Consider the following 17,307-nt stretch of genomic DNA (forward strand, 5'->3'; position numbering starts at 1 on the left):
GTGATCAAATGCTTTCCATTTTTAAAATGGCGCCGTTTCCATTCGGGAAAGTGATGTATACTCATTGTTTCCTGTTTCCTATATAATAGAGAGGACAGAGTGGTGCTGGTCTTTGTCCACCTCTATGATCAGCCAGCAGAAGCACTGCCTGGTTGTTTGGGTGTCACGGATTGGACAGCCTCTGTCTCCCCTCCCAGTGGATGGAACTCAGACAGTACAAGGCTGCAGATAACAATAACTGAACTCTAACAACAAAAATTAAAAATGTAAATTAAAAGTTTTTTTTTAAATAAAATAAAAAATATAAAATAATCTGCACATAATATTCAGATAATATTACCAACAAAAATAAGTATATATAAAAATTTTTAAGTAAAATAAAAACAATACTCAGATTACAAAAACAAAAATAAATAGAAAATAAAAATATCAAAATAAATAAAAATAGATAATTTTATAAAAATAAATATCAATAAAAATGTATTAATAAAATAATATGCAGTTAACAATAATAAGCAAGATCAATAAAAAAAAATTAAAATACTATATATATATATATATATATATATAAATAAAAGACTACTACAATAAATAAAAATATAAAATACAAATATATTTATTAAAAAAAAAAAAAAACCCCGCTGCCCATTGGCGCAGAGCGTCGCTAGTCAGAGCCAGGTGTTCTCCATACTGGACTGCACCGGAGCGTGCCTCCGCCTTTAGACCGTTAGCTCTAAACTCTGCTGCTTGCTTGCAGTAGGGCAAAATGTATAAAAAAAAAAAACTTCTTGCCCGGTGCCGCAACTGCATATCCCGGGCGTCAGGCGATAGGAATTCAACATCCCTGCACTAGTGTGTCTCTGTAGAGCTACAGGGACACTCAGGCGATGAAGCGACCAAGGAGGAACATGTCACAACAGGATCTCTTTACAATGACTTACCACCAGAAATCACAAATTACTGTTAATCCGATATAAAAATGTCAGATTCTACTATAAGTTCAATAAAGCGAGTTACCTTTTTTCCTAAAAGTGGTACCCTTGGGAGATGTATTCTGAGGTGTCCTTTTGGATTTAAACTGCTTTTTACTTCTTGCTTCCATAATGGCTGTAGAAAAAAAAACAAGCAAAAGGAGAATGAAGCTATTTTTACTGTCAACAAACAGACAAATTGAATTTCAAAAATAAATATTTAATGAGGAATACGTTGCTAATTGGGAATAAAACAGATTACACTTGAAGGGTAAGGCTGACCAAAGATCTTTTTTTGTAGATTAGCCACCAAGCTGATGAAAAAAGGTGAATGGATTGAAATTTGGCCAGTCCTTGCTGAACTGGTGGAATTTCCATCTATCTATAGGCAGCTTTACCTCACCTTTTCACTGTAAATGAAAAGGTGAATTAACTCCAGATATCCTGGCCACCTCTTTGGGACTTGCTGCACATAGTGCCCGTGATGCCCAACGTTGTAGTCCAAACACCGGAATACACAGCGACAGCGTGAATACCAATTATAATGCTTCTGACTGGCCAGCACTGGGGGTTCTGGTAGATCACAAGCTTAATAATGGCATGCAATGCCAAGCTGCAGTTTCTAAAGAGAGCAAAATCCTCTCTTGTATTAAAAGAGCTATAGACTCCAGAGAGAGAGAGATATCATATTACCCCTGTACAAATCCTTAGAAACACCTCATCTGGAATATGCTGTTCAGTTTTGGGCACCAATTCACAAAAAGAACATTGGGGAACTGGAGAAAGTACAGAGAAGGGCAACTAAACTGATAAGAGGCATGGAGGAGCTCAGCTATGAGGAGAGATTAGAGGAACTGAATTTATTCTCTCTTGAGAAGAGGATATTAAGGGGGGATATGATCAATATGTATAAATACATCAGTGGTTCATATAGTGAACTCGGTGTAGAGCTATTCACCCTGAGGTCATCACAGAGGACAAGGGGGCGCTCTTTACGTCTGGAGGAAAAGAAATGTAATCTTCAAACACGGAAAGGTTTCTTCACAGAGAGAGCTGTGAAAATGTGGAATAGACTCCCTCAAAAGTTGGTTCTTGCCAGCTCAGTGGATGGTTTCAAAAAGTTGATCCAGGGAATATCCGATTGTCTCTCGGGGGATCAGGAAGAATGTTTTTCCCAGCAGGAGCAAATTGGATCATGCTTTGCTGGGTTTTTTTGCCTTCCTCTGGATCAGCTGTGGGTATAGGATTCTAACTTTTTTTTTTCTTCTATGGTTGAACTGGATGGACTTTTTTCTTTTTTCAGCCAGACTAACTATGTGCTTGCCATTGTGAGCACTATAATGGATACTCATCCTGGCGCTGTACATTGCAGTGTACAGGCTGCTACACTGGCAACACGGGTCATCCTGGCTACCATTTGCAATTTGCAGAGGGGTCCAGAGAGGTGACCAGGAAATTTGCAGTCAGTTCACCTTTTTGTTTTTCATAAAAAGGTGAAATTACCCCTTAAGGCCTGCGTTCAGAGCCATGCACACGCATGGATATCACAGTGGGAGCAGAGACAGTCTATGCAGCTGTTGTGTCTCAAATGACAGCTAAGGGAATGCTGGCATTGGCGAGGCACACAATGCTTGTGCATTCCTGTGCTGGTAAACACAGCCCTGCAAGGGTCATGGATTAAAACGCTCTGTGTGAACAAGACCAAACGCCCCTTTCACATAGCCATTCAGGTCAGGTCAGTTTTTCAGGCGGACCTGATCAGATGGTCCATTCACCCCCTATGGACCAGCACGTGTAAAAAGACTCATGTCTGTTTACATCCACCTACCTCTGCTCTGGTCTGCTAAAAAATACGGAAGGGGGTCTGTCCTCCATCTAGACAGATAGGATCAGAGGGCAGTCAGGTGTAAATGGATAGCGGAGTCTGTTTACTCCTGGCTGCACATAGAGGAGAGAAGACTGTGTCCGTGTCTGCTTTGCATAAACTGAGCGGATATGGACCTGTCATCCACCTGCTCTGCTCAGGAAATATATCCGCTGCTGAACCAAACAGAGTCCTCCCCATGTGAAAGGGGCCTTTAGTCTAAGGACTCTTGCACATGGTGGTGTCTAGCTGCAGTGTGTCCCTCCCAGCATTTTAGTGTGCCGTGGAGGCACAGGTCCAGTGTCAAGCCCTGCTGTCTGCAGCCTGTCAAAGTCTATTGCAGGCTGAAATATGCTGCGGCTGGACAAGCTGAATGCTATACAGGGTGGTAATCAAGTTTAGGGTCCTGTGTGTTCAGGGACTGGAACACAAGAACTAAAATATTGTGAGGCAAGCACAGGACAGAATCTAGGAGCCAGGTTTTTTTTTAGACTTCAATCTCCCAGTGTGAACCAGTAGTACTCCGGTGATATGCGATAAATAGTAAGATTGCACTCACCTGTGCACATCCAGCACAGGTGAGCTCATACAAATAATAAGCTCACCTGTGCTGGATGTGGATGCCACAAACAACAGACTAGTTCCACAATTAAACCCACCCCAGGTGCTCTTTCCGGACCAGAGGAGGGAATCTTATGACCAGACCCTATTGCAGCTAACCCTTTAAAAGGGGTCCTCTGACTGTCGCCTTAACACCCAGATCCACAGTGGAGGTGATCCCACACCAGACTGTACCTAAGAGGAGACCGCTGGCAGAGTTACATGATAAATGCGCATCAAGATTGCGCTTCCGGTGAGTGTGCAATCTTACTATTTATCGCATATCAACGGAGTACTACTGGTTCACACTGGGAGATTGAGGTCTTTCATCTGATTATATCCATTTGGAACTATCACCTGATACATGATTTCCCATTTGGGTTACATAACCACTTTGGCTCCTTATTTGAACATTTTTTGCACTTTATCTGGACGGTTATATCCTTTATTATAGTTATCCCAAGAATGATCACTTTTCACTAAGCTGTCACCTGCTATTTACGTACTGATAGAGGTATCTTTACATCATGGTGTTTTATTACTTTTACTATATTACTATTATGTTAATTTACTGATTTTAGCGCTGCACTTTTTTATCTTATCTAATTTATCCGGTGGTGGAAAAACACACAATCTTTTTTTTTTTTTTGGTGGTGCATGAGAAGATACATGAATTGTGCAATTTATGGTGGACATTCTTTTATATATATATGCTGGCTCATGCAATACACTTATCACAGTGGATTTTATTATAATTTGTGATATGAACTGTATGATTGGAATATTTATTGCACTGTAGCACTTTGTTAATATTTTACACACTTGATTGTTGAATATTTTTCACACTTCTTTGTACGAGTGGTTATATAAATTGTATGATTTGATTATTTATTGCACAGCAGCACTTTTTTAACATTTTGTACACTTTATATATTTTCATTTGCTGAATATTGCAATAGTGGTATAAGAGGGGTTTAAGTTATATAGTTTGAGTAGTCAATTATTGTATGACTGCACTATGGTGTGCATTTTTGTGTTTCACAGCATTGATTGTGCTGGAAGTAGGTTAGCGCTGTCTTCTATATTTTATGCACAAATTTTTTTCAGGTACACTGGACTTTTTAATGCTGCTTTAAGGGGTGTCTGTCAGGTTTTTTTTCTGCCTTTAAATGCTCCTCCGTGTTATCCTGTGTGTCCATGCATACATTGAGGTTTAGAGGCAGACAAAAACCTCACTGCCAGTACATCCAAGAGCAACTGAGTTTTGGCAGAAAAAAGGCTTGATGCATGCAAATGAGTATAAACACGCACTAATGCTAGGAGTGTCAAGCATTTAAACATTAATCTATTTCAAGGGGCAAAATTCTGGCCAATTAAATGAACAACCAAGTGCTTAAAGCGGAGCTCCAGTCCCCCTAATAAATGTTTGGTAAATTCAGATCCACGATGATCTTTCAAATAGCATTAACAATTGGGATAATTCAATAGTAAAAGCATTGTATTTACTATGATCTTGGAAGCAGGCAGGCGCCATGATGGCTGTGGGCATCTGAAGCCGGCAGGTATTTATTTCTGGGAATCGGTGCTGCTGGCTATCCCAGCATACACCACTTGTTCTCACTGCTCAGCGCGATGTACACACTCAGCAATTCCAGCATACAGCACAGTGTAGGATACAGCATCCACGTCTTCCCATAATCTGGACTCCAGTAAAATGGCACGTAACTCCTCCCATTTGCGTCGTTTCCAAGTCCTGCGAGTACAAGAAACCAAAGGACTCCTGGGATACAGGAAACAACATCCCAGTAGACCTTGCAAATCGCCTTACGACGTCATCGCTTAGGCGGCCGGGACCAGAACTGCAGGTTTGCAGTAGATTTAAAAGTATGTATATTAAATAAAAAAATATATCCAACTTGTTCTTTATTTCACAGGGACAACATAATCAGGTAAAGTATGAAAAACGGGTGGAACTCCACTTTAAACATGTCAAGCCTTTTTTTTTTTTTTTTTTTGCAAAAACGCAGCTGAGAAGCGAAAAGGCGTTCAGGAGAGGTTAGCCAACACCCTGTGTGCAGGGTATTTATTACAGGTACTTGTATAGCGCCGTCAATTTACGCAGCGCTTTACATATATATTGTACATTCACATCAGTCCCTAACCCTCAAGGGGCATACAATCTAAGGTCCATAACTTACATTCAAACATACTAGAGACAATTTAGACAGAAGCCAATTAACCTACCAACATGTCTTTGGAGTGTGGTATGAAACTGGAGTACCGGAGGAAAACCATGCAGGCACAGGGAGAACATGCAAACTCCAGGCAGGTGGTGCCATGGTTGGGATTTGAACCAACGACGCTAGTACTGCCAGGAGGAAGTGCTAACCAGTCAGCCACTGTGCTGCTCAAATGATTAAAAAGAGAAAACATAACTACACGATAATGAATTTACAGGAACATCTGGACTTGAGGTGGGGGGGGGGGGTGAAATACAAATACGTAGTTAAGTAGCATTTTTAGCTGCAAAAGCAGCATGCAAGAATGTTTACATGTCGTTGCCTCACACAATGCATTGCAGGTAAATACTGCTTCTGTTGCATTCAAGTGAAGAATGTGCTGCAATTATGCCTCTGAGCGCAGATGACTTTTCACATACACGGCAGGTCTAAATGTAAGACCAGTGATACAATAAAAATATAATAATCTCCTTATAGGATAGGAAGCTCGTTCCATCAATACTCCACACGTTGGGGAGCCTATGGGCCCGTGTACTCCGAGTCTCTATACACGAATGCACACATGACAACCAAGGTAATACTGCGGCTCACCGTATTACTGATGTCCTTGTTTTCTTCGTTCACTCCTTTTATCGTCTCCCACAATTCCAGAACATCCACCATCCACACACGTGTCGTACTAGTCTCACTACGCATGCGCCAAACCCTCTCACCTTACGCTAACGTAAACTTTCAGCAAGCTGTCCAAGGGGGTCCGGTGAAGCAGACCGGAGCTCCACTTTTTGACAGGAAACATGTGATCTCCACTCCACCATTTTTTTTTAAATGAACTTTAATGCAACGAACAACTATGAGCTGCAGACTGGAGCGCCACTCGACAGGAAACATGTGACCTCCACTTCCTCAAGTTGTGTTTTTAGTTTATTTTTGTTACATTAAAGTTAATTTTATAAAAAAAAAAGGTGAAGTGGAGGTCACATGTTCTTTGACGAAAGTGGAGCTCCAGTCTGCAGCTAGACCCCTCTCAGTCTCTGGGGTCACAATCTGTGTTTTTGTGAAATCAATTAAGTTGAAGGTGTCAAAAATACATTTATATAAAATACATTAACCACTTGTCCTCCAGAGGATTTACCCCCCCTTACTGACAAGGCCATTTTTTGCATTACGGCGCTGCGTTACTTTGACAATTGCGCAGTCATGCAACGCTGCACCCAAATGTATTTTATATCCATTTTTCCCACGAATAGAGCTTTCTTTCGGTGGTATGAGCTCGCCTGTGTTTTTTTGTTTTTTTTTTTGTTTTGTTTTTTTTTTGTGATATAAAAAAAAGACAATTTTGAGCAAAAAAAAAAATCTAGAAATATATAGATATTTTTGACTTTTTGCAATTAAACATGCCAAGTAAAAAAATTTAAAAAACTCAAATTTCGTCATAAATTTAGGCCAAAATGTATTTTGCCACACGTCTTCGCTAAAGCAGAGCCATACAAAGCCGTGTGCAGGAGCTGACAGGAGAGAACTGTATTGTTTTCGGTAATACTTGGCGATCACCAGGTGCCATCTAAATCATCGGCTGGGACCCGGTGATTTACAGCCGAGGCCGCGAATAGCAGCACGGGTAGAGCGCACACACGCCCCTACTCTTAAATTCAAAATCACGTATATATATACGTATATATAGCCGCAATGGAATCCCTCTCTCCATTGGCCTCTAACACCAGGTACGTGATAGTATCAACCAGCCATTATGTCTGAGGCTGAGAGAGGTGCTTCCGCATTAGAGGCGCTGTTAAGGATCTGCAGGAAGGTTATTTTCAGCTGGAAGGATGTCTTCACTCGCTCACTACCGCTGCGACTTCTGCAGACCAGAATCCGTTGGCTAGTCCTATCCCTACAGTTGCACCAGCCAGTTCGCCTTCCACTGCTTCACCCATTGTGGTGCTACCGCCTCCAGGGTCCCCACTCCTGAACGCTTCCTAGGGGACCAACGTAATTTCTGAGCCTTCAAGAATGCCTGTGAGCTGTATTTCGCACTGCAACCAAAGAACTTCTCACTTGAGGCAGTTAAAGTGGAGTTCATCATTTCCCTTCTATCTGACGAACCTCAATCAGGGGCACATAGCCTACTAGAACAAAAAAACCCAGCACTCAACTCCGTGATCACATTTTTTGAAGCTCTCTATGATGACCCCCAGAAGACCTCCACTGCTGAATCCACCCTTCATGCTCTAAAACAAGGCCAACGGTCTGTGGAGGACTACATTGTGGAATTCTGCAAATGGTCAGCTGATACCGGGTGGAAGGATGCAGCCCTAAAATACTAGTTCCGTCTAGGCCTGTCCGAGTCCCTTAAGGATGAATTAGCTAGGGTGGAAGCTCCTTCCTCCTTGGAGAACCTAATTCAGCTCACTATCCAATTGGATCGACGGCTACAGGAGAGACGTTCTGAATGTACCCAGACCTTTCGCCCCACGTGGGTTCTGCTGAGGGTTCCAAGACCAGTGGCTTCTGCCCCTATTCCTCCACCCATCTGCACTTCTAGAAGTAGAACCCAACAAATTGGCCTTCTCCGACCTGCTTTAACTCCAGAGGAAAGATTACCCAGACGACAAGGCAACCTATGCCTTTACTGCGGGGCCATGGGACATTTCTTGTGCAACTGCCCAGTGTGACCAAGTAAGTCCAGCCAGCCTCATCCTTCGTATCTCCAGTTATCCAGAACCCAAACCACCCATGTCATTCTACCCATGTCATTACAGGTGGCTGGAAAGGAAGTCAAGTTGTTGGCAATCGTTGATTCGGGATCCTGTAGTTGTTTCTTGGACATCAACCTTGCCAAGAACTTAGGTATTCTTCTTCTTCCTAAAACACAATGGTTCGATGTACTACTAGCAGATGGCACCACTCCTAGCTCAGGACCCGTTACCCAAGAAACCATTCCCATTCTAGCAACAACTGACTCCGGCCATCAGGAATTAATCCGCTTTGATGTCCTTAGATCCCCTATGTTTCCAGCTATCCTAGAAATACCTTGGTTGCAAGCCCACAACCCACAAATCAACTGGCTCACGAAAGAAGTTGCCTTCCCATCAAATTACTGCCTTCAGCACTGCAGCACCTCCACACTCACCAATTTTCCTGTGTGCTTCTCAGTTCAGCCTACTTCAGATGCCAGTCAATCTGTTCCCCCTGCCTACCACCATTTCCTTGAAGTATACGATAAGAAGAAGGCCAATACTTTACCAGCTTATCGATCATATGACTGCTCTATTAAGCTGCTTCCAGGGGCAGAAATACCGTTTGGATGAATCTTCCCATTGTCCGAACTAGAACTGGAAGCCCTCCGGCAATATATCGATGAGAACCTCGCCAAGGGGTTCGTCCGTCCCTCTTCCTCACTATTTTCTTTGTTCAGAAAAAAGATCAGTCTCTCCGTCCCTGCATTGACTATAGGGAGCTCAACAAGATCACCATTAAAAATCAGTACCCACTCCCTCTCGTTCCCGAGTTATTTCAGAGGTTTTGGACAGCCCGAGTGTTCACGAAACTAGAGGGGCCTACAATTTATTTCGCATTAGGGAGGCAATGAGTGGAAGACCGCTTTTAGAATGCGCTTCGGGCACTTTGAGTACCTAGTGATGCCATTTAGATTATGCAATGCCCCTGTGGAATTTCAACACTTCGTGAATGACATCTTCAGGTTCATCTCTATCTCTTTTTGATCGTCTACCTGGACGACATCTTGATTTTCTCCAACTCATTGGAACTCCACTGAGACCATGTTAAAAGGGTACTGACTACTCTGAGGACGCATGGCCTGCACACTAAGGCAGAAAAGTGCAAGTTCGAGAAGCAGTCCATCCAGTTTCTTGGGCTCATAAACTCTACTGAAGGAATCACCATGGATCCTCAGAAAATCTCCGCCATCTTGGATTGGCCTGCACCTACTGACAAGAAAGGGGTCCAAAGATTTGTGGGCTTTGCCTACTTCTATCGGAAGTTTATCAAGGGCTTTTCAACCATTATTGCTTCTATTACCCAACTCACTCGCCAGCATACACGTTTTCTCTGGGGCCAGGAAGCACAAATAGCCTTTGAGCAATTAAAAAAGCAATTTACATCTGCCCCTGTATTACAACACCCAGAACCAATACTTCCCTTCATCCTGGAGGTGGACAAATCGGAGGTGGCCACAGGAGCTGTGCTCTCGCAACGCCAAGGCCCAAAAGCTCTGCTCCATCTGGTAGCCTTTTTGCTCCAGGAAACAAAGCCATGCTGAAAGGCACTCTGACATAGGCGACAGGGAACTTCTGGCGATCAAAACGGCTTTAGAAGAATGGAGGTACCTTTTGGAAGGAGCTAGTCACCGATTATGATCTTCACAGATCATAAGAATCTGGAATATTTAAGATCCGCCAAGCGCCTAAGACCGCGGCAAGCTAGATGGGCCTTATATTTCTCCAGGTTCATCTTTCATATCACCTACCGCCCAGGATCCAAAAATGGGAAGGCAGATGCTCTATCCCGTATGTTCCCGGATTCAGTTGACCCTTCGCCCCCCGATACCATCCTGTCTGCCCAAAATGTTTTGTTAATCCAGCCCAGTCTGAAGTTTTCGATTGAACAAGCCTTTGCACGGTGTGTCAAAACCGAACAGGACTTGTTAAGGAGGCAGGATGGCTTTCTTTGGCATCAGGATAAGATCTTTGTACCCCAGGAGGTAAGATCCCACGTTTTCAAGACATTCCACGACCATCAACTTGCTGGTCATTTCGGAGCCCGAAAAACAATGGAACTGATCCAGCGATCTTTTTGGTGGCCCAACTTAAGTCAAGACTGCAGAGCCTACGTAAAATCCTGCACAATGTGTTTACGGAGCAAGGGAGACAAAACCAAGGCATGGGGGTTGCTGAGGCCCCTGTCCATTCCTAATCGCCCCTAGAAAATGATTGCAATGGACTTTATTGTGGACTTGCCACCCTCTGAAGGGTTTACTACCATCCTAGTGGTAATAGATCGGCTATCCAAAATGGCCCACTTTTTGCCAATGATAGGTACTCCGTCTGTGCATTATCAAGGCTACACGGACTGCCCAGCAATATTGTTTCAGATCGAGGGGTGCAATTTACCTCCAGGTTTTGGAGAGCCCTATGCAAAACCCTGAAAGTGGAACTCTGCCTATCATCTGCTTACCACCCTCAAAGTAATGGCCAAACTGAACGAATGAACCAAACGTTAGAGCAATATCTACAATGTTTCTCTGCCTTTTCCCAGGATGACTGGACATCCCTACTCCCATTAGCAGAATTTTCTTACAGCAATTCTGTCCATTCAGCTACGAATTAGTCACCATTTTGGGCTAATTACGGATTCCACCCTTCCTGCCTGCCGGATACTATACTCGAAACCTCGGTACCCGCAGAACAGGACAGAGTTAGCAGGATACAGGACAACTATCGATCTCTCTAAGAGTCAACACAAAGATCACAAACAGACTATAAAAAATACTATGACAGGAAACGGAGGGGAAATTCTTCTCTGAAGGTCGAAGTTGTCTAAAGCCAACCTGAAACTTCCTTGCCCATCATGGAAGCTGGGACCAAGATACATTGGCCCCTTTCAGCTCAAATGAGAAATAAATCCAGTAGCATATGAGCTATCTCTTCCTGAATCATATAGGATTCATACAGTCTTCCATGTCTCTCTGCTCAAGCCAGCGGTTCATGACCCGTTTCCAGGAAGAGTGGAACCACCTCCGCCGCCAATAACAGTTGGGGAGGAGGCAGAATACGAGGTTGAATCAATCCTGGACTGCAGGAAACGGGGAAGGAAAATCCAATTCTTGATCAAATGGAAGGGGTATCCTCCTGAAGAAAGCTCCTGGGAACCAAAGGACAACGTACATGCCCCCAGACTTCTCCAAGAATTTTACTCCAAATATCCATACAAGATGGACCAAGTAGGCATCCAAAGGCTGCCCTTTAGGGGGGGGGCACTGTCAGGGCTCTGTCCTCGGCAGAGTTGTTAGGAGACCTGGCATCCCTGCCAGTACCTTGCATGGCCGCAGAAGTTCACATCGGCTCAAATTTGGCTCCAAACAGCCATTATAAGGAAGCCCTGTCCTACTCTCATGTGCTGATTGATCTCTGGCTTCCCAGTACCTTGTTCCTGTTTCCTGTGCTATTGTGATCTGTGATTTCCTGATACTAACTCGGCTTGCTCTTGGACCTGTCTTCTCTGCTTAACACCTGATCTGACCTCGGCTTGGCTAACGGATATTCCCTCTTTGCTCCTCTGTGTATGACCTCGTCTGCTCTAATTCCCACCTGGTACCTGACCTCGGCTTTGAACTTTCTATCCTGGGATCCTCTGTTTCCCGGAAGGCTTGCATACCTCGCACAGGCACCACCTATCTGTAGATCCCATCTCAGTGCATCAGCTGTGCTCCTGGGTGGACTACCAAAGAGCACTCCTACAGGCGACCTGTGCCACTTTGGGCCTTACTCCTGCTGTCCCTCTCTTAGGGGAGTCTGGAACTTAGCTGCAAGGGAATCCCTCTCTCCATTGGCCTCTAACACCAGGTACATGATACTTCCATAAAGGCCAGATTTGTGGAGTGAATGACTAATAGTTGTCCTGTGGACAGATACTCCCACCTGAGCTGTGGATCTCTGCAGCTGCTCCAGAGTTACCATGGGTCTCTTGGCTGCTTCTCTGATTAATGCTCTCCTTGCCCGGCCTGTCCGTTTAGGTGGACAGCCATGTCTTCGTAGGTTTGCAGTTGTGCTATACTCCAATTTTGGATGGTGGATTGAAAACCTCTCCATAAGATGAACAAAGCTTGGGATATTTTTTTTTATAACCTAACCTTGCTTTAAACCTCTCCACAACTGTATTCCTGACCGTCTGGTGTGTTCCTTGGCCTTCATGATGCTGTTTGTTCACTAATGTTCTCTAACAAACCTCTGAGGGCTTCACAGAACAGCTGCATTTATACTGCTATTAAATTACACACAGGTGGACTCTATTTACTAATTAGGTTTCTTCTGAAGGCACTAGATTTTAATTATGGCTCTTTCACACGGACATTCCGATCGGGTCCAGCTGCCCGTTTTTCAGGCAGACCCGCTCGGATCCTCCATTCTCCTCTATGGAGCGGCGGGTGTAAGTGGACATGTGTCCTCTTACACCCGCCGACAACCGATAAAAAAGGGACGGATGTGGATCCAATTCCCCTTCTGTCCATCGGATCGGGTCAGATGAAAACGGACAGGTGGTCCATTTTCATCCGACCACCCATTGAGGAGAGCAAGCAGCTCTGTGTCCGCTCTGTCATCTGCTTGCTCAGCAGGGATCAGTGGAGAGATCCCCAGCTGAGCAAGCGGATCCGATAAACGGGTTCACTCCGTGTGAAAGGACCCTTAGGGGTATCAGAGTAAAGAGGGCTGAATACAAATGCATGCCACACTTTTCAGATATTTCTTTGTAAAAAATTTTGAAAACCATTTATCATTTTCCTTCCACTTCAAAGTTTATGTGCCACTTTGTGTTGGTCTATCACATAAAATCCCAATAAAATATATTTATGTTTTTGGTTGTAACATGACAAAATGTGGAAAATTTTAAGGGGTATGAATACTTTTTCAAGGCACTGTATTCCCTTTTACCCTTGAGGCCTCCCCAGATGACCCCCTTTAACCCTTGAGACCACCTGCCAGCAGTACATTTTGGTTTTTACTTTTCTCTGGTGTCGTCTGCCTGGTCACATGATGCGCTAAGTCCTTTCCTTGAAGTGGGTGGTCCTAGATAATGCAGAAGGCTGCACTGACGTGATGACATCAACGCATGAATACAATGTGAGTGCGGGGTGCTACAACACCCTGAACTCTGTCTTTTCTGGTGTTGGGCGTCAGGGCCACAGATAGGGAGGTAGAGCCAGCCCTCCTGTATGGGGCCTCAGTCCTCAACAGTTCACTAGGGGGCTTAGGGGCAGAGGGAGACTATAAATATCTCTATGCCCAGACATAGTAATCCCAAGGGCCCTGCCCACTATCCTAAAATAATCCAATGTGTTGTCTTATAATAATTAAACAACAATTCTTTGACAGAGATGGGTTTAGATCGGATAAAGATATTATCTGTTGTCTTCTATTAATATAGAGGATGAATGAAGAGTGTATATTTATAAATTGTACTTTTCCTGCAGCAATTAACAGCTCTTTTCCAGAGAGATACATTTAATCAGTTCAGCGATAGTTCATAAAACAGAGGTACAGACAAGGCAGATGACAGGATACTTAGAATATTTATGCAATCATTAGAAACCTTCAGAGAACCCCTTTCTCCTGTGACATTTAACCAAAAATAAGCTTCCTTAATATATACACATTTTTCCCATTCATTACAATGGCAAGCACTCTGATTGGCCACTTTTAGAAGCCCCTTTTGATCTTATGTGTCTAGACCTAGAACAGCTGTATGCATAGATTTTAATAAAAAGAAACAATTGAATACTGTCCCTGATACTTTTTTTTTTTTTTATTTGCACTAACAAACAATTTTGAGGACAAGCTTTCGGGGAGTGTCCCCTTCTTCAGGTCAAAGTTCAGTACTGCTTTGACCTGAAGAAGGGGACACTCCCCAAAAGCTTGTCCTCAAAATTGTTAGTGCAAATAAAAAAAGTATCACGGACAGTACGCAATTGTTTCTGCCTCAAATGCACTAATAGGGCTACAATCACCTCAATTAAAACGTTAACTAGATACTCCTTGTCTTGTTTATGGCAAATCTGCTCTCTTCACCATAAACAAACACACCATGAATATGTAAGACCTTTACCAATCTGTTTGCAAATAACCTGCTCTGAAACTTCCCCTGACTCTCCACATATTTACTAGAGATGAGCGAATCGAACTTGGCGAAGTGGAATTCGTTTCGAAGATTAGGAAAAATTCGGTTCGCGCCGAATCCGAAAATTAGCAGACTTCGGATGCGCGAATCGAAATTTTCCAAAAATGGCGGCGACATGTGTGGCGACGGAGCGGGGATCTCTGGGAAGGCGCGCAGACAAGGCGCGCTGACCCATAATGCATTCATTCATGACATGTGATTGCATTAGCCAATCAGCAGCCAGCCAGCACTGTGTAATGGTCGAGCTATAAATTGCGGCCATCCTAGAATTCTCCATTAGCCTCCGGTCATTCAAGAGAGACAGACCTGGCTGTATTAGGGACAGAGTTAGGGCCAAAGAGACTTTAGGGCCACAGAATTGTTACTCAGGGCCACAGAATTGTTACTCAGGGACAGACACAGAATTGTTACTGAGGGACACAGAATTGTTACTGAGGGACACAGAATTGTTACTGAGGGACACAGAATTGTTACTGAGGGACACAGAATTGTTACTCAGGGACACAGAACTGTTACTCAGGGACACAGAATTGTTACTCAGGGACACAGAATTGTTACTCAGGGACACAGAATTGTTACTCAGGGACACAGAATTGTTACTGAGGGACAGACACAGAATTGTTACTGAGGGACACAGAATTGTTACTGAGGGACACAGAATTGTTACTCAGGGACACAGAATCGTTACTCAGGGACAGACACAGAATCGTTACTCAGGGACAGACACAGAATCGTTACTCAGGGACAGACACAGAATTGTTACTGAGGGACACAGAATTGTTACTGAGGGACACAGAATTGTTACTCAGGGACAGACACAGAATTGTTACTGAGGGACACAGAATTGTTACTGAGGGACACAGAATTGTTACTCAGGGACAGACACAGAATTTTTACTCAGGGACAGACACAGAATTGTTACTGAAAGACAGAAACAGAATTGTTACTGAGGGACACACAATTGTTACTCAGGGACAGATACAGAATTGTTACTGAGGGACAGACACAGAATTGTTACTGAGGGACAGACACAGAATTGTTACTGAGGGACGGACACAGAATTGTTACTGAGGGACACAGAATTGTTACTGAGGGACACAGAATTGTTACTCAGGGACACAGAATTGTTACTCAGGGACACAGAATTGTTACTCAGGGACAGACACAGAATTGTTACTGAGGGACACAGAATTGTTACTGAGGGACACAGAATTGTTACTGAGGGACACAGAATTGTTACTGAGGGACAGACACAGAATTGTTACTGAGGGACAGACACAGAATTGTTACTGAGGGACACAGAATTGTTACTCAGGGACAGACACAGAATTGTTACTGAGGGACACAGAATTGTTACTCAGGGACAGACACAGAATTGTTACTGAAAGACAGACACAGAATTGTTACTGAAAGACAGACACAGAATTGTTACTGAAAGACAGACACAGAATTGTTACTGAGGGACACAGAATTGTTACTCAGGGACGGACACAGAATTGTTACTGAGGGACGGACACAGAATTGTTACTGAGGGACGTACACAGAATTGTTACTGAGGGACGGACACAGAATTGTTACTGAGGGACGGACACAGAATTGTTACTGAGGGACGGACACAGAATTGTTACTGAGGGACGGACACAGAATTGTTACTGAGGGACGGACACAGAACTGTTACTGAGGGACACAGAACTGTTACTGAGGGACACAGAATTGTTACTGAGGGACACAGAATTGTTACTGAGGGACACAGAATTGTTACTCAGGGACACAGAATTGTTACTGAGGGACAGACACAGAATTGTTACTGAGGGACACAGAATTGTTACTGAGGGACACAGAATTGTTACTGAGGGACACAGAATTGTTACTGAGGGACACAGAATTGTTACTGAGGGACAGACTCAGGGACAGACACAGAATTGTTACTGAGGGACGGACACAGAATTGTTACTGAGGGACGGACACAGAATTGTTACTGAGGGACGGACACAGAATTGTTACTGAGGGACACACACAGAATTGTTACTGAGGGACGGACACAGAATTGTTACTGAGGGACACACACAGAATTGTTACTGAGGGACACACACAGAATTGTTACTGAGGGACACACACAGAATCGTTACTCGGGGACACAGAATCGTTACTCGGGGACACAGAATCGTTACTCGGGGACACAGAATCGTTGAATTAAAGAGTATGTCAGACAACACGCAGAGGAGTGGCAGAGGAGGCAATGTTTCAGGAGCGAGCAGACGTGGCAGCAGAGGAAGGGGTCGAGGCAGCACTAGTCGCAGCCAGAGGCCAGTGCTCCCGATGTCATCCAGCGGTCGTGTCTCCACTGACAACCCTGCCGTCATCGATTGGTTGGCTCGGTCGTCTTCCTCTTCCCAGGTCACCTCTGACACCTACAGCCAACGGTTGGTGGGTACGTCAGACACAATCATTAGTTGGCATGGCCCGGGAGCAAGCCCACTGAAATCACGTGTCCTCTACCTGCCCCTGTCCTTTGGTGTTCCCTCACCAAGCGAAGTATCGCATGCTGTGGGCTCAGCCCCACTGTACAGTGAGGAAGAGCTAACAGAGGGCGGTCAGGAATGGGGGGAGACATCCGCCTCTTCAGCAGCCAGGCGAAGAAGTACTGGCGAGGAGAGTGGCTCGGTAGCCGGTCTAGAGACAGGTCTGTCTCCTGACCCACACGCAGCCGAGGGGGCTAGTA

General features: G+C 44.1%; 1 protein-coding gene across 1 annotated transcript in view; it reads right to left on the reverse strand.

Moving 5' to 3' along the window:
• PUM3 (pumilio RNA binding family member 3) overlaps window positions 1-6,417 on the reverse strand; it is a 119,278-nt gene extending 112,861 nt beyond the window's left edge. The window contains exons 1-2 of the mRNA XM_089656695.1: window positions 6,267-6,417; window positions 1,018-1,107 (exon numbers count right to left, since the gene is read on the reverse strand). Coding sequence (XP_089512821.1) covers window positions 1,018-1,102 — 85 coding nt within the window. The 5' untranslated portion in view covers window positions 1,103-1,107; window positions 6,267-6,417. The remainder of the gene's footprint in view (window positions 1-1,017; window positions 1,108-6,266) is intronic.
• Window positions 6,418-17,307: the final 10,890 nt, after the last annotated feature.

This window comes from Staurois parvus, unplaced genomic scaffold, assembly GCF_062004578.1.
Source record: "Staurois parvus isolate SC_StPar_1 unplaced genomic scaffold, SC_StPar_1.0 ptg000929l, whole genome shotgun sequence".
Classification (NCBI taxonomy): Eukaryota; Metazoa; Chordata; class Amphibia; order Anura; family Ranidae; genus Staurois; species Staurois parvus.